This window comes from Hermetia illucens, chromosome 5, assembly GCF_905115235.1.
Source record: "Hermetia illucens chromosome 5, iHerIll2.2.curated.20191125, whole genome shotgun sequence".
Taxonomy (NCBI): Eukaryota; Metazoa; Arthropoda; class Insecta; order Diptera; family Stratiomyidae; genus Hermetia; species Hermetia illucens.
In genome coordinates, this window is record NC_051853.1 from 71,123,029 (window position 1) to 71,140,394 (window position 17,366).

The following is a 17,366-nucleotide window of genomic DNA, read 5'->3' on the forward strand; positions in this document are numbered from 1 at the left end:
GGTGTATTCTGCGGTCAAATTCAAAGCTTGAAGGTAAGGTACAATACGGTGGTTTTCGGGAAGAGGGTTGGGCTTCCTAAAGTTTATTGGTAATTTCATAAGGGTGTAATTGGATATAACGTTTAGGCCATTGTAACAGGTATTTGGTATAGTACCCATATGCAGTCGAAAACATTAGTGGTTGCGTTTGTCCGGTTCTAGAATTTTGATGATCATTCATTGAATATCTAGGGTTTGGTTATGAAGGTAACCGTCTATCAAAGGTGTTAGAGCGCTAGATTGTCGCAGCGGAAAGTCGCGGTTCAAATCTCACTAGTGACAGAGGGATTTGTATCGTGACTGGATGTCAAATATCAGTCGACTCAACTGTGAATGAGTACCTGAGTCAAATCAAGGTCGCAGTACATCTAATAAGTAGTATTCACACTCAATGGACCAGAGTTGCGAATGTATTGGGAAGGCTCAAATGTATACATTATAGACACTAAGCTAAATATAAATACTGCTAAATGTTGAGGGCTTATGATTTGTATGATTATTAATCGCAAAAGCAGGAAAACCGCATACAATTGGTGAGGAATTAATTATGCCGGCAGTCAAAGACGATAGAGTGCAAATAAGAATCGATAAAATAGCTAACGATTGCGTCCAAAAACGATATCGATAGACCTTTTCCAAATAGTTAATGGGGTATCGATAGACCTTCTCCAAATAGTTAATGGGGTCAATTTGCAATTGCCCTGATACAAGGCCCTGATCCAATATGGATTGTTGCGCCAACGATTATTATTATTATTAATTTGCAATTGCAAGGTGATAAGTTGAATTTAATAAAAAGAAGTCGAGAAACCAGAAACTAAACGCTTCAGATATGAAAGGTTTTGTGTATTGCTTATATAAGTATATTTAAGTGGGCATTTGTCCCATTTGTACCTAGCTCGTAATCTTTGTGCATTTAGTTTGTTAAACCATGCACTTTAGTATGATACTGGTATTCAAAGAAAGAAGAAGGAAAGAAGAAAAAAATTTGCACAAAAGTGATAACTTTGACCTATTATGACTTTGTTAGTAATAGTGTGATTTTCACCAAATTTGGTAGTGTTATGCTCTAGGCATATTACTGCAAAAGTTGATGATTCTAGGATAAACTTAAAGGGGGTTTCCAGTCAATTTCTAGAAAATATACTTGTAATAAATATGGTAATATAATATTATTAACTTTATTTAAACAGGTATGGGTATGGAGAGTATTTTGAGGCCTAGCTACAATATGCATGGACCACCATATTTTTTTCAGACATTTGGGTTGGGTAGATTCAAAGAACGGGTCTTTGATGTAACAGACCCTTTTCGGACCACCGTACTCCTCCCCTTTGCAACCAATTTTAAAACTAATATAGGTTTCGGAAAGTACTAATTGGAACTTTTCATTTGACATACGACTATACTCGGTGAAAAAAACACGCCCTCAACCACGACTACGAGTAGCATGATTACAGAGAGAGAGAAGGAATTAATATAAAATTGGTATATCTAACTGTTATGTGGGACAAAAAAATGTTGGGAGCCCTACAGCAGCTATTCCCATAGTTATTGCAAACAACGCGAAAAGTCTATTATTGTCCAACGATGATCAATTGCATGAACTTTTCTAAAAACTACAGCTATTTAATTCAAAATAATAAACTTAAAATAGAAAAAGAAAAGTTGATAAAATTACATCAACTGAGGTGTATTGAACAGGATATGCGATCTGTCTGGATTCATCCTCATTAATGCATTATTCAGCTAGTTCTTGTACACTTAATACACTTAAAGAAACGGAAGTAATGTGTTTAAATTTGGAAGATTTAATTGCAATTGCTTTAATATTCAGTATATTCGAAACATAGTTCTTGTAGTATGTATGCTTCATTTTAACAAATATTTATTTAACTTTCAAAACTAGCTGCGAAATGGTCCAGATGACATCCATTGAAAACGCTTTTCCCCCAGAGTAACCCTTTGGTTTTTTTTACTTTGATCAATGCCCTTGTCGTGTTTCTCAAAAGCTGGTCTGCCTTGCTATGAAACCAACATGCGAAGACGAAGATGAGTTAATATAATCTGTCGGGAAAAGTTTGATAAAATTTAAAATGTGGTAAAATGTTATAATTAGTTTTATTTGATTTTAAAAGGGAACACCACACCAATGTACCAGTTGTATGTAATAAACGAAATATGAAAAAGCCTTTTATAAGTCGAGAAAAATAAAAGTTTGTAAAGAGCACTTACAGAAAACAGATGACTTTTACAAAACGGTAGGAAGCAAAAATGACAAAAACCTGATTTTTCTAAGATTCTCTATATTGACGAAAGCAAATTCTACCTTCGTTGTTCGGATGGCAAGGCATACACCTAGCGCCAATCATTCGCAGAGTTCGCACCTAAAAACACTTGTACCACAGTCAAAGGTGAGGGAGGTTCTGTAATATTTTGAGACTATAGTGCAGTGCTGCAGTTGGTAATATCCATTTTATAGAAGATACACAATGGATAGCTGTCTTCCTCACCATTATGAAAGAAAATGTAAAATAGACCACACAGAAGTTAGGCAGTATAAACAATTTTGCGACCTACCAACTGGCGAGAATAGTTTACACCTGGAAGGTCATCACAATAGCAGTTTAAAGAAATTTGGTCCAAACAGTGACTAAACGTCTTCAGTCATTATTCGGAGCCATATATTGAATGAAAGATGATTTTGTTTTTTTCGGGTTTTGGGCATGTGCCCGATTATTCATTGGACATACAAAATTGAGCTTATTTCTCTTTTTTAAATACTTTTGATTAAGAATTTGATTTCTAAAAAGAGTTAGAGAATAAAATGACATTCAAATATAATCGTTTATACTCCATTTAGCATAGAAAACTTATTGTGTAAATTGGGGCCCGATTATTCTTTGGAGCCCCTTCATTTCAGACCCATATTGCCTGTAACTATGGTTGTGAGACTCTTTCAGATAGTTTGGATGGATGAACAAAATACCAATATCTCAATAATACAATTGTTGACTCATGTGCAACGGAAAGCCTAACTCTGTTTGAGCGCATAATTCAGTGTGAAGGTTTCATAACTGCACAACGAAGAATCTCGTTTTCGACATTTGCCTACCAATAGTGTTCTTCCCCAATTTTCAGTTATTACCTACACTCTTGATAGCTGTACGATATAAGAATTAGTGGAATCTTAAACCATTTAACGTTTACTGGCAGTTGGCCAGGAATTAAAATTTTATATAGTAATAATAAACAAATTAAACAGTTCTTACTTAAATACTTTATTATACAACTCAGGTTAATTCTGATCTGTGTGCGGCTGGGTAGCGTGAAAGCATACGTTCAACCAATCAGGCTTATTCTACTTGTAAGTACATTTTATGTTGTTTGTGTAATGCAGTACAACAGGAGGCAGTCGTTCTTTCAAATCTAGATGATAAACAAATATTTTATTCAGATATACAATTACTAAAATAAATAAAAAAGTGCAAAACAAGAATCTTGCAATAACATAGAACCATTAAGATAACGCAAGTTTGTATTTTTGTACCAGTCGAACTAGTCAGTTCGTAGAGTAAATCAAGATATTTGCAGTATATTCATTTCTTCTTGAGTAAACCTGGTGGAGTTTCGTAGAACTTTCTTTGTTTTTTTACAGTTGATCCTTTCAAAGGCGTTCCTGTAAAAATTATTTATCTTATTCTTCGTACTATCTATATATTAAATCTTCTATGCGAATAAAGAAATCAATTGACTACATTTTGAGCTTGTTTTAACTAATTCTTTGCTTACCGAAATACGACCTCATTTCAAAATCCCCAGCATCATCTTGCTGGTCCGATTCTATTTGGACATACTGAGACCAATATTCAGTTGGTATATTCATCAACGCTTCCATGACAGTGAATTGAATCATCGTTTCCGTAAATATTGCGTGCTGGTCTGGATCGGCACTAGAATACCCTACAATAGTCGGTCCAAATATTCGTGCTAGGTTTTCGATCGGCATTTTGATTTCCTCACAAACGGCTACACGTTGCAAATGTAAAATTAGGAATGCAAGAGTGTCTCGGTTAGCCTTAGGTAACATTTCAACGGCTTTGTATAAGTCACGAGCTAGCGATTCAGGCGTACAACTTTGTACTGCGTTTGTGAAATCTTTCCACAAACTAGTGGGAATGAGAGGTTCTTGCAAGCCCCTTAAGAAATCTTTGATACAACCACAAAGCACATACACATCAACATTTCCTAATGGTGGTACACTCTTGCCACGCAAGAATCTCTCTTTAAGAGCTTTAACCTCGCGTTCTGATGCGGAAACTCGATAAATTCCAACTTCATTCAATCCTCGTGTTTCAATTTCATGTACACAATGAACTATGAGTGGTGGGATCATTGGTGACACTGTCGGAACATAGTCTTTGAGTGAACCCTTAAGGGTAGGCGTACCAACACTTTGAGGTACGCATGGCTTCGTTGTAAATTCTTTACAATCAGTATGAATGCATATCCTACACTCTCGGCACTTCAGGGCCATAGAACCGAAACGAATTCTGAAAATAAAGTAAAAGTCAGCACTTTCTGTTACTAAACCATAGCAATAGGATAATTCTTTATTTATTAGTTTGTTTTATTTTGACTAAAACGCCAAAGAAATATGTTTTAAGATTTTATGCAGATATATTGCGAAACTTACTTTTTTTGACAGTGCGAACAAGAATCAGACTTCAAAAATGTTTTGGCTGCAAAGTTATGGCTCCTGCCGTAATTTTTCTTGAACTCTTGTACAGGTGTACTGATTTCCTGCAAAGTTGGCGCTGATGGAGTGAAACTAGCTTTAGTTGGCGACTTCCTGGTTTGATTAGTGGAAGAAACAATTAGGAGTCCATTTAGCGAATGTAACAGCACAGAATATCTTGTCTACCTTTTCAGTGTTCTAGTTACTGTTGATCGAATTGGTGACATGATAGGATCATTATTTTCTTTATCTTCTCTTATGGTTAAAACCTGTGGGATTGCTTCGATTGTGGATTCTGCATGTATTGGGCCTTTACCTTCTTGGGGTATAGACACCTTTGTCTGTGCTACGATTTTATCCATCGGACCGATTTCCATTGTTCTTGATTCTATACAAAATATGATGTAAGTTTATTTTATATGCTTAAATAGAAAGTTTCTCCCTACTGCTCTTTCTTCCTTCCGACTTCGATCTCTTACTAGCCCTGTAAGAACCGGTTGCCTTCGAGTATGAGGGACGGTTTCGTTTCCATGTTTTTGCTGGTCGTCCTTCAAGAAAATCATCTTCGGATTGCGTCAGTGAAAGGTCGGAAAGGAACGACCCTATATAATTTGTTGAATTTATGTTAAAATTTTCAAATTTAAGACGACTATTCTCTGAAACATTACCTGTAGAATTTATTTCGTTTCCTTGCCTTTCGTTGGCTTGAGTATTCTCCGATTTGCGTTTTCTTGGGAAAGTACTGAGAAAAGCGAATTTATCTTTAGTTTCATCTTTGATGTCACGCTCATTTCTAAGTAGTTCCGCGACTGCGACCAGCTTCTTCTCCTAAAAACAAAGTTGAAACATTTTTTTTAAGCATATCATACATAAACAATAACCTAATTAAAAACAACAATTTCTATTAACTAATGTTGTTTTGCGAATGAAATTAGCTAGAAGTGATTGAAATCGTAGAAAGCTAAATAGTGAAGAAACATCATTATTAACACTATTCCCCGAATGACACATATTCCTCTAAGGTAGATGGGTATGATTACTTCTATTGCTTCTACCTAGGAAAAGACGTTAAATGTTGAAAGGTGCTCAATCATCATCATCAATGGCGTAACAGGTCTAGGCAGACCGGTTTTGCGCAGAGGTTCACTAATTCGATATCCTGTCTGGCGTCCTGACCTACGCCATCGCTCCATCTCGGGCAGAGTCTGCCTCGTCTTCTTCTTCTACCATAGATATTGCCCTTATAGACTTTCCGGGCTGGATCATCCTTATCCATATGGATTAAGTGACCCGCCCACCGTAACCTATTGAGCCGGATTTTATCCACAACCTGACGGTTATGATATCGCTTATAAATTTCGTCATTATGTAGGCTACGGTGGATTCTTCTCTCGAACGCGGCCGAAAGTTGACAATTTTTCTTGCTAAAAATCCAAGTCTCCGAGGAATACATGAGGGCTGGCAGGATCATTGTCTTGTACAGTAAGAACTTTGACCCTATGGTGAGACGTTTCGAACGGAACAGTTTTTCTAACCTGAAATAGGCTCTGTTGGCTGCAAACAACCGTGTGCGGATTTCATCATCGTAGCTATTATCGGTTGTGATTTTAGACCCTAGATAGGAGAAATTATCAACGGCTTCAAAGTTGTAGTCTCCTATCTTTGCTCAATGGTTAACGATAAAACCTCGAAAATGGACATCACGATGCTACAAATGTTGAATCAAACTTCAAAATCCTTATGCAAAATACTATGTAATGATGATCTATGCAGATTTAACATATTCAGTACACACATGAACATTATAATGAATGCCGCGTATAACTCCGGCGCTATCCTTAACATTGAGGCTCATCCCATAGCAAGAGCAACTGCACGGACGTGGTCCTGTATCGGCGTAACCCTCTGTGAGATCTGTTCAGCAATATCAAGCAATTCATATATAGAAATTGTGAATGAACTTTACGAAACAATGTTGTGCAAGTGCCACACCAACAAGCGGTATATTTGTTTTTGGGAAATGTACGATCATATCGTATAAAAATCATCATCAACTATAAATGGAATAGAATCAACTTCTCAGCTTGATGTTCTAACTGCAACAAAAAAAGTGCTTAGGGACACTCATTACATGTTACTCTACTTTTATACTTTTTCTTGGGGAGAGAGAATGAAGTTCAATCACATCAGCAAACTGCAGAATATCTTACTAAATATATGCCTGCGGTGTTCCTAGCGGTTAAATTTAGTGTAGATAATGATTGAAAACAGATGTGAACTAGGATAAAAATCACTAACGAATAGGAAATAAAATCGTCTTATTACTTTCACTGTTAGAGTTGATTAGAAACTGTTTGGGTGTAAGACGAAGTCTTACTGTCAGACAACCGTTACGTAAAATTTGTTCGGACTATTAGGACTGGGCAAAGTTCAATGAACATTTTGGCAATAAAGTGCAGCTCTCTAGGCGACTAAGACCTCCTTTGGTGGTAGAAGCTAAATTGGAAAACCCTTTTCCTATGAATCTGCTCTTCATTCCTTAGTTTCCAACTTGAGAATGCAACTGTGAAAAACTAGCATGCAATGTGTATGTTCGTGGTCATTCAAAAGCTTTCCAATGTATGTCTTAGCAAGAGAGCATAGTGTCAAGGAGTTTCCTTGGAGTAATCACGCATATGGGAGTGTTCAATGGTTTAAAGCTAATCGAAAACTCTCCACAATCCCCGGATTGCATTTTTTTCCACAACTTGTGCGATTATGTGAACGGTATGCTTCGCGAATGTTTTTTTGATCAAAGATTGCTTGATGCAACGTTCTCTCGAACAATAATCATTTTTATGACTGGCTCTCTCCGGATTTCAATCTTGCCGAAATTTGTCCTCAGTAAGGGTTTTATTTGATCCTTTTTCATTAATTTTCTTCGCATTGTATCCAAGAGGATGTACTTTACGTTATTGTAAAAAAAAAACTAAATACGACCTTTTTACCCCTTTCTGAACACTTATGTATTTGTTACGACGGTGTCCGGATTTCAATTTTGCTAACTATAGACGGACCTTTGCCTTTGGAGTCCAAAAGGAACCCAAAATGCCTATTGTGCGAGGGAATGTTGCCGGAAGTGGTAAATGTTAGCAATTGAGAAAAGTGATGATTTCAATGAAAAAATGACGTTCATTTGAATAACCCCATTATAGAGTGGCTCAGGATTTACTTAAGCAAACTACTAATTAACTAGGAGCCAACCAGAGCTGTTGTGTAGTTTGATATAGTTCTGGCCAACAAAGATAACATAAACATCTTTTGGAAAGGAGAGTCTGACTCAATCGTAAACCTGACCTATGCTAGCTCTGCACTGGTGCATGGTGACCCCTGGTGCATTAGCGAGCACTACATCTACAACGATCACCATGCAACTTTCTTTGAACTATGGAGAAAGCCACAAGGCAGGGGAATTGTATACTTAAAACCGAGAAGGACGTTGGAGTATAGTGCCAGCCAGGTTTTACGGTGCAACACATCAAGCAATTTAAAAAAGTTTAAGGTGGGTAAAAAAGATAAGACACTTTATATTTGTGCCATTGTAAGTGGAATTTAAGTAATCAAAACCAGCTGCTTACAATACTTTAGTATCTTAACGAGCATTCTTTCTTTGGTCCAGGCAGAGGTAGCAGTTGTTTCTAATTCTTTTGCATCTTGAAATTGTCTGGATTTAGCGTAAACGATTCCAGCAACAATTTTCAGTAATATTTGACTTTCAATTCGTTTCTGCTAAAAGTACCGCTTACCAACATTCGCAATTTCAGCATTGCCTTGCTGACTTGACTGTTCGTTCATAGCAACAAAAACCATTACACATCCGTCGCGTAAAAAAGAAATTAGATCCAGACGTGCTGCACGATTTAAAGAAAGAAACAGCAATTTGGAACAAGAGACACCATATGTTAAAATTTTTGTTTGATGTTGTTCATTCCTAAACCAAATATTTTTAAAATTAGTTTCTCAGGAGAAGTTCCAGCCAAAAAAATGTTATGAAGTCGGCAAGGAAAACACCTCGAAGAGTTTTCATCCAATCGACATGAAAATTTAACTGTAGCTTCTAGATTTGACTATTCAGTGAAGTACACACGAACTCAACAATTGATGAAGAGATTTTTTTTAATAAAAAAACTAAGTCAATTTTTATCCTCGAAAAAGCGATTATTCTTCTAAGTGTCTCCATTCTAAAATTATAATCGTATGTATTTGATTAGATAAACATATGTTATTCACGGGGAAAAAATTTGCTATGCTTCCAGATGGTGATGCAAGGCAGTTTTGCTGCTCGTCGCAAAAGACATTCAAAACATCTTATCCTGTTTAAACAGTGCTACAAGTCGCGACCACTTTGTATGAAAAAATTGTCAATTATACATTTTTTTCTTACTTACCCCCCCAATTGGTATATTTTTGTGGATTATAACCTAACCCCCTTTTTCGGTGCCCCAAAAAGATATAACTCCTTGAACTCTGTATCTCGATTTACTGTGGTACAGAGGATAATGTAAATTCAGATGCTTAAGGAAAAAGGGATTATATTTCTCCCATGCCGGGATCGGAACCAAAAATTGAAAGATTCAGTAACATTGACAAATGCTTCTATCACAAACTGGGAACAAGGTCATTATAAGGAAAAGTGAGCTTTTATGCTGCTACTCACTATATGCTTTTCCTATTAGAATCAAATAAAAATTCTGCCAAAGTGTATCTTCTCGAAAAGCACGAAGACATGCAGAAGAATGTATTTTCAATATTCTGACTGGCCGTAATTAACTACCTGGACAAATAAATAATCATAAAAGTAATTTTAAATCCTGCAACGAAAAAGCGAAATGTTAGTGAACCGGTTTGGGCGTAGCTTCACATCCACTAATGGAATGCGTGGTACGTAAAAAATGTACGATATTCTGTCAGATGGGAAGACGAGACTACGACGCTCTGAATGCTCAGAGACTAATCGTCCATAGTCTCAAAGGTTTTGCGCGGCACAAGACGAGCACGGAGAGAATGGCAATTACTCAGGTCTCCACGAGCGAAAAGGAGACTTGATGAAGCAACAAAACTGCTTAAATTGGCGCTGTTGGAAAACCAAGAGTCTGATCTAAAATATCTGGGCGGGCTGCAGGATACTGTGTCTAGGGTCTATGCGCTGTGGAAAGCAGCTAAAAAGATCAATAGACCAAAATTTAGGGATTTTCCGGTAAGAACTGTCACAGGCAATTGAACAAAAAGCAATGAGGACGAAGCCAGAACATTCGCAGTTCACCTGCAAGAGGTATTCAAACCAGTCGATCACCAAATGCCATCCCAGATGCCTTTAAAAAAGTTCAACATATCATTAAAAAAAGCCCAGAAAGGACTCAGGGTATGATTTACAATAGGACAAATCCACCGGATTGTATCAGAAATAAACAATGCTCTCGAAGGAAGAAGATATTGTGCAGCAGTATTCCTAGAGGTCGCACAAGCGTTCGACAAGGTTTGGTACGCAGGTTTTACTAATAATATCAAACTGACTTCCTAGTTGTTTTCACAATCCATTAATATCGTATATAATGGAACGGAGATTCAGGCGAAATATACGGATATTCTTAGTAAACAACAGAAGTTCAGAGCAAGAGTTCCTCAGGGGAGTGTACTCGATCCTGTACTGTACCTTATCTATACAGCAAATTTTTCTGTTAGCGAGATAACAGACACAACTACCTTTGCTGATGATACCGCAATTTTAAGATCAGATTCAGACCGGAAATTGGCTTCTCTGCAACTGAAATTTCATCTAAGGAAAGTAGAACAAGTCGGGAGACCGGAAGATGGACGCTTCAGGTATGAAAGGTCTTTTATAAAAACATTTGAGTGGACATTTGTCCCATTAAAATATATATTATGTGAGCATATCCACTTTGGTGTGATATTGACATTCAAAGTCTTGAATTGGCGTAGAAGCGACAACTTTGACCTATTATATCTTTGTTAGGAATAGTACAATTTTCCCTGTATGCGTCAGGGTTCACAGTTCCTACCTTTCCACCAAATTTGATGTCAATCTCTATAACGATTTCCGGGGAAAAATCGGGTGACAGACAAAGAATACACCGATTTTAATAAGATTTTGTTTTGCATGGTCTCCATAAAGACTTGAAGACCAGGACAATAGTGGAAGAAACTGATTGTTACGCTAATATACAGTTAGCCAGACTAAAGGGTCACCCCAACATAATGACCAAGAGAATTTTGTATCATCGGATTCAGGCGGCTGAAAAGAATTTACCCCTGAACCTCGGAAACGTGTCGACACTAGACTCATTTTAAAAAAATTTGTTCTTTTTTAATTAATATTGATCAACACTATAAAAAATTGCGCTTGCTTAACTTAAATTAAGGAAAAAATCTTTAAAAAACTACATGGAATTATGTAAATAATTTAGATTTAGATTTGAAATGTATTTGAAGCTTCAATGTCCAACCAGGAATCATATATTTAATTAAAAAATTCCTACCATACCCAAAGAAATTGGAGTCAACCTAATTTTGAAAAGTCCGGATTCCGGTCCCCGCGAGAAAAGTCTGGACGAGGACATAACTACTTTACCCTTTCTGCCCCCTTTCCAACCAGTCTAACCATGATGAAATGATGCTCTAAAAACTCTCAAGAAGTAAACCACTCCCTCAGCGAAAGCAATCATCTCCATTGAATAAAAGCGAATTTACTCACTTTTTTAATACCAAGACTAAAATTCATTTGATCGTGGCTGTTGCCGACTTAGGCAACATGCCTGCTATGCCATTACTGCTGCCTATTAGATATATTGGGCCCCCAACAACAAAAACTGCTATCAAATGTAATTCACACCATAATAATACTAAATTCGTCAAAAACTAGCCTAAACTTGGGAGGAAGATAGCATATATAGTTACGGTTAACTTATTTCGAAATAACTTTTGCTTAGAATATTTCGTATTCTGTAATTTCTCTATAAGCATTGACACTCTGCAAGGACCTCCACCAAATATCCATCTGTTGAGGTAATTAAAGCCTTTGATTGGATAGATTTCGTAACCGGCGCTATTATTCCACTGATAATGATTCCTAAAATACTCACTATATTATCCCTTTCATTTTCTGCCTCCTTCCGTGCTTTATGTTCACTTTCAATCAATTTTCGTGCATGATACAACTTTGCCTCCAAATCAGCCATATTCTGCAGCGATGCATCAAGTTCCCGCTGAAGTCGCTGTGCTTCCTGGATAGCGGCCAGCCACTGCATCCGACATTCTTCTTGAACTTTTACGAACTTCAAAAACTCTGTAAATTTATGCAGTATAGAAATAATGACATTCCTTTCTAAGAATACAGATTTCAAACCTTCTTCGGCTGTACCGTCTATTAAAACGGCCATACATCGCATCAAATCATCAAATGTAGCCACTAACGACATTCTCAGCTCATGAATTTCAAATTACTAATAAATCCACTAATATTTTCTTCTATTCGCAATTGCACCGACACTATTTCCGATATTTTATTGTAATATTCTCCACTAAACCGCCCAATTCCACTTAAAACGTCTCATTCGTTACAGAAACTTCAAAAATTCACGATTCGCCGCTTTTGACTTTGTCAAACTACAGTGCAGTGGGTTGAATGGTAGTTCAACTTGGGTCGGTTTAAATGAATTCTTACACGATTCTATGGAATATTGTTGGACAACGGTACGTTTTCTAATGTTTTAACTCAATGTGAAAATATTTTTAGTTTGTAATTTGCCCATAAATGGACCCAAGGGTTTTTTTTCAGTTTTCAATCTTACGATCGGAAAAGACATTCACGATGGTGTCTACTGGAAAAGGTACTAGATTTTATAGATATTTGGAAACAAACTGTTTAAGGTTATGTTTATCCAATCAACAGTTCCTGTAGTGGAAAAGAGGTTATGTTTTGGTAGTTTGTTATTATAAATGGTTCCGTCGTTGTAGGGGTTTGTTGAGTATACGTAAAATGTCAGAGGAAAAGTGTGCAGCATTAGCAAGTATACCTCAAAAGCGGTACTACCGCCAACGTGCACATTCCAATCCGATTGCTGATCATTGTTTCGAATAGTAAGTGTGTAACCGAATAAAATTTTAGAGGGGTTCATCCTTTGCATGCAGCTCAGACTAGGCAGCCTTCGGCGTGCAAGCCAGAGGCAGAAACCTATAGAGTGTACAGAAGCAGATATTCCAATTTCACCCTTACCAAAAATCTGTCATTACAGCCCGGCTCATCCAGACGAGTTCAATTGGTCCGAATTGTATCCCGAGATAGGGCAAAACAAGGTGGAATTCGCAGACATCGGTTGCGGGTATGGAGGCTTCCTTATCACATTGGGTAATCTTTTTCCGGAAAAATATGCTGTTGGCATGGAGATACGCGTGAAAGTCTCCGATTATGTAGTGGATCGGATAAAGGCGTTACGAGAATTGCACCCACATAAGTACAACAACGTTGCATGCCTACGAACGAATGCGATGAAGTATCTGCCGAATTTCTTCCATAAAGGTCAACTAAGTAAAATGTTTTTCCTCTATCCCGATCCTCATTTTAAAAAGGCGAAACATAAGTGGAGGATAATTAATTCGTCATCCCTCTCGGAATATGCGTATGTTTTACGTAAAGGAGTGGGTATCCTGAATCCATTAAAACATTTAGATAGATTATTACAGTTTCCATGATTTTAGGGACTTGTATATACAATTACTGACGTGAAAGATCTTCATGAATGGATGGTGAAATATTTCAACTGGCATCCCTCTTTCGAGCAAGTGCAGGATACTGAACTGGTTCGTATTTGCCTTTGATCACAATCGCCAAGATAAATAAGTGTTATTTCAGAAAGAGGACCCAATTGTCGACAAATTGTATCAAAGCAGTGAAGAAGGAATAAAAGTGGCACGGAACAAGGGAGATCACTTTGTGGCTGTATTTAGGAGAATATAGTGAATGAATTCAAGGGTTAAGATAATAATAAGAGTTACTTCGAACTAAATCTAATTTGTAGTTTTTCATCCCTTGTTTGATTGTTTGTTTCGAAACCCGGCTGGTGAGTTGTATATTTCATATCTCTTTATTAGGGCAACAGCCCTTTTTAACAATTTGGAAAGACTCATCATAGATTATTAAGTTTACTGAAACCATCCAAAAAATGTGGGTATTAAATAGAATGCTCCAACATAGGTGACTGATTACCGTTTACCTATGGGCCGAATACATTCTTGGTTTTCTACGTTTTTGGGAAAGTGATTTCGGATGATAGGGCTTAGAGTACTCAAATTTTCGTTCGCTCTACAGCCAATCATATTAAATTTATGAAGTGGTGAAAACGCGTGGCTAGTCTTTATTTGCGGCGATAATTCACCGTAAGGTATATCAGAAGCCCAACATTAAATATGCACAAATCGTGAGGTTTTGACGCTCTTCGTCGCGTTTCCCATTAAGCCATTTCTGTATTGAAACCATTTCCAGTTATAAAATGTAGAGCGAGTAGTATCAGTGTGATACCTCCGTTAAAGTGAGATAGGTTGCTGAGTCTATTTACATTCCAACGATAAGAAGAAGAAGCAATTATCGAAAAGTCAAAAGTGTCACGAGACAACATTGGGCTAGTGAATTGTATACGAAATGGCTCCAAGAAACAATCCAGAGGAGAATTGTGCATCATCATCATCCAATTCCGACGCAGGATGCATTGAGGAGGAGGACATTGCTGGTAATTTCTCAAATCACTGATCCTCCACTCCATTATTTATACTACAAGTTTCGCATTATAGAAATCGAGGCGGTTAATCAGAGCCTTGATTCATTAAGCAACGCCCTGGACATGATTGAAGAACGCACGGATGGGATTAAGGCTCGGCTACTGGAATTATTGAACTCCAATAAGGAAATTCGCGAGTCGATCGTAGCTGAAAAATCGCAGGATACGGAAGCTAGCAAGTAACTAAGCATCGATTTGTTGAAATAATTCTGACAGTGGAGAGGGAACAGTATTTTGAACTCATTCCTATTTATTTTTGTTGTTATTATCCACCTCCTTGTAAATTTTAAATATAACGGAAGGGGTTAGGAAATGAAATGGTTGTAAATAAGATGCGTTGTTTTATTACTGGTTGAAGATAAAATGCTTTCGGTCGAGTTTCAGATTAGCTTCCGAGAGGGAAAGGATTTACCTATGTATATCTCCGGATGACAAAGCAAATCACTAGGTGAAGTTTTCAAGCAATATTTACGCGGAAGTGTCTAATTATCTTTGCCTTGGCATGAAGGGCAAGGTAAGTGAGAATTTATTGGTTATCTGCTTATAATACTCTGGCCTTTCCATACTTCACGAATGCCTCGTAAGCTAGCTGGCATTAACTTGCAACTTATTAAACCAACCACATGCATAGGACCTACCCGTCTCTTCCTATAACTATTAAGCATGGTTCAGCGGCCTAACAAAGTGCTCGACATGTCGCTACCAAACCAATTCTACTAAAAACTAAGATTTGATATTTTAAAACATTAAATACATTCAGTCCAGTCATTGTCATGAAATTTGGGGCGGGAGTATAGGGTGGCATAAAAAATGAAAGTTATATAGCGCCAATGTATGCTTCCCCCGGGAGGTGTGGGATGGATGGATGTAAACTTATCCCAATGGTGTGATCAGTCGGTCTTGACTGAAGGAATTCGGAGAGGGCCGGCCTTGCTACTTCTATAATAAGCTTATTAGTAAAGTAATCATCGTTGTGATATGTAGAGAGGTTACAGAGGAAGTGGGCGCTCACTTGCACCTCCACCCCGTCCTAATGGGTGATGATCGCAAAATTCTGTGACGGTGTTAGAAAGGAAGACCTTCTTCTCTCTCTTGGGTACCTCCTTTTCATCGCTTCTTCCAAGGGTGGGGTCGCCAAATCAAACTGCAATGATAATGTTCAAATACCTCCCATTTACGGCGCCGTAATTATTTAAGAGAAAGTGAGCGTGGCGATTTTCCAATATGATTTAAGAGAGAGGATCTTTAATTTTTACCTTGATACCCTTCTTTATTCCTAAGGAGATGGGGTTCAAATTTAAACCCCCCCCCCCCCGTTTTTTCATGAAAAAAACCCACTTTGAGGCACTATCTCATTTTGGTAAGCACTTGTAAAAAATAAGTGCTTATAAACGGGACTTTAGTGTTAAAAAGTGGTAAACGTATCAGCAGAAACCATAGCAAAGAAAGGTAGTTGATTGGCTGGGTCAAACAAGTTATATCTTTAATAAGTTATTTTGACGAATAAAATACCTACTCATTAATTACATGGTAAACAGGCCATCATCGATGACAGGAGGACATTTTTACAAGTTCGTTGATAGGTAAGAATATGATGAGTAAAGTTCAACCAAGGGGCATGGAAATCATTCAAAATGGATTACCCAAAACGTAAATTAAAGAAAGTTCTGGAGCATTTGGAGAATCAGAAAGATTTTAGTCTGTAATGAAGGCCATTTGTTGTTGTTAGCTGAAATTCTTGATGAACTTCTGGAAGATTTTCGCAAAATTGCAGGAAACGAGGGAGGCAGCGAGAAATAAAAGTGTGATTGAAAATATATTACCCATCACCCAATCAATCACAATAGTTCTTTTTGACATTACCTCAAAAATTGAAAGATTTTTTACATTACAATTTTTCTATTGTTTGCTTCAATTGATTATTCGAGTAAAAATGCCTTCGAATTATTTTTTATGTACATACATGCATCTTTAGTTTTGTATGACTCCTTTGTGGTAAATATATTTATATATATATATATATATATATATATATATATATATATTTATATGAAGTAAATACTTGACGTTGTGAATTTTAACACCTTAATTCGAAATATCTATAACAATTTTTCCTAGCAAGTGAGAATTGGACTTAGGGAGCATTTTTAACGATATTTTATTCTTGCATCTATAATTTCATCAATGCTTTTCAATTTCCCAACTGGGACGCTCTTCAGGTTCAGTCTTACAATACCTTGTTTCGACTTGATCTAAGTTATCGAAACCACGATCGTGCAGAAAATGAATTATTTTGTGAAAAAAAGTGTCAGCGGGGTGGTGTAAAATCCGCGGTGTATGCCAGTTTAGCAGAAATTCACTCGCGTTGAGCTCTTCGACCGTTTGTTTGCCTTCTCTGGCGATGCTAGATCTAGCGTTGTCCTGCTGTAGAAACAGTTCCTTTCTAGTACATAGATATAGTCATGCATAAGTCGGTTCGTGTTGGACAGTATTTACATCTGCGTCAATGGTGCGATTGCTTGAAACAAAGCCATAGTATATTTCACTTTCTGAATCTCACCAAGCACACAAAAAAGTTTTCCTGGAGAAACAGCCTCGTTTAGTTACGTATTCTTCCATTTATTTGGATTCGACCATTGATTTTACTTATGTGGGGTGTTAAAATAAACCCATTTACCATTCATTAGAAGTGAAGTGACTTTCCTTTAAATCATATGCCGCAAAAGTATCTGTTGACCTTCTCAAAATTGTGAGGGTAG

The 17,366-nt window shown here is 37.1% G+C and overlaps 3 protein-coding genes across 3 annotated transcripts; 2 read left to right on the top strand and 1 right to left on the bottom strand.

The window, feature by feature from the left end:
- Nucleotides 1–3,303: 3,303 nt before the first annotated feature.
- LOC119657844 (rac GTPase-activating protein 1) lies at nt 3,304–12,454 on the bottom strand. Its single transcript, XM_038064966.1, has 8 exons — nt 12,180–12,454; nt 11,917–12,119; nt 5,446–5,605; nt 5,224–5,379; nt 4,964–5,165; nt 4,736–4,891; nt 3,832–4,592; nt 3,304–3,718 (listed from the first exon to the last, which is right to left on the bottom strand). The coding sequence occupies exons 1-8, from the start codon at nt 12,250–12,252 to the stop codon at nt 3,639–3,641; spliced, it is 1,791 nt and encodes a 596-aa protein (XP_037920894.1). The 5' UTR covers nt 12,253–12,454; the 3' UTR covers nt 3,304–3,638.
- A 271-nt stretch (nt 12,455–12,725) lies between these two features.
- LOC119657845 (tRNA (guanine-N(7)-)-methyltransferase) lies at nt 12,726–13,839 on the top strand. Its single transcript, XM_038064967.1, has 4 exons — nt 12,726–12,913; nt 13,069–13,471; nt 13,532–13,633; nt 13,686–13,839. The coding sequence occupies exons 1-4, from the start codon at nt 12,813–12,815 to the stop codon at nt 13,788–13,790; spliced, it is 711 nt and encodes a 236-aa protein (XP_037920895.1). The 5' UTR covers nt 12,726–12,812; the 3' UTR covers nt 13,791–13,839.
- Nucleotides 13,840–14,398: 559 nt separating this feature from the next.
- LOC119657846 (UPF0184 protein CG14818) lies at nt 14,399–14,938 on the top strand. Its single transcript, XM_038064968.1, has 2 exons — nt 14,399–14,559; nt 14,621–14,938. Exons 1-2 carry the CDS (start codon nt 14,472–14,474, stop codon nt 14,788–14,790), a joined length of 258 nt encoding a protein of 85 aa, XP_037920896.1. The 5' UTR covers nt 14,399–14,471; the 3' UTR covers nt 14,791–14,938.
- The last annotated feature ends 2,428 nt before the right edge of the window (nt 14,939–17,366 follow it).

Coding starts and splice junctions, on each gene's coding strand:
- LOC119657844 (XM_038064966.1), bottom strand. CDS start 12,252: ATGTCGTTAGTGGCTACATTTGATGATTTGATGCGATGTATGGCCGTT. Junction 12,120..12,179: donor AGACGGTACAGCCGAAGAAG/GTTTGAAATCTG, acceptor ATAAATTTACAG/AGTTTTTGAAGTTCGTAAAA. Junction 5,606..11,916: donor AAAATGAAAGGGATAATATA/GTGAGTATTTTA, acceptor CTTTGTTTTTAG/GAGAAGAAGCTGGTCGCAGT.
- LOC119657846 (XM_038064968.1), top strand. CDS start 14,472: ATGGCTCCAAGAAACAATCCAGAGGAGAATTGTGCATCATCATCATCC. Junction 14,560..14,620: donor TGAGGAGGAGGACATTGCTG/GTAATTTCTCAA, acceptor TTCGCATTATAG/AAATCGAGGCGGTTAATCAG.
- LOC119657845 (XM_038064967.1), top strand. CDS start 12,813: ATGTCAGAGGAAAAGTGTGCAGCATTAGCAAGTATACCTCAAAAGCGG. Junction 13,472..13,531: donor CGTATGTTTTACGTAAAGGA/GTGGGTATCCTG, acceptor CCATGATTTTAG/GGACTTGTATATACAATTAC. Junction 13,634..13,685: donor AAGTGCAGGATACTGAACTG/GTTCGTATTTGC, acceptor GTGTTATTTCAG/AAAGAGGACCCAATTGTCGA.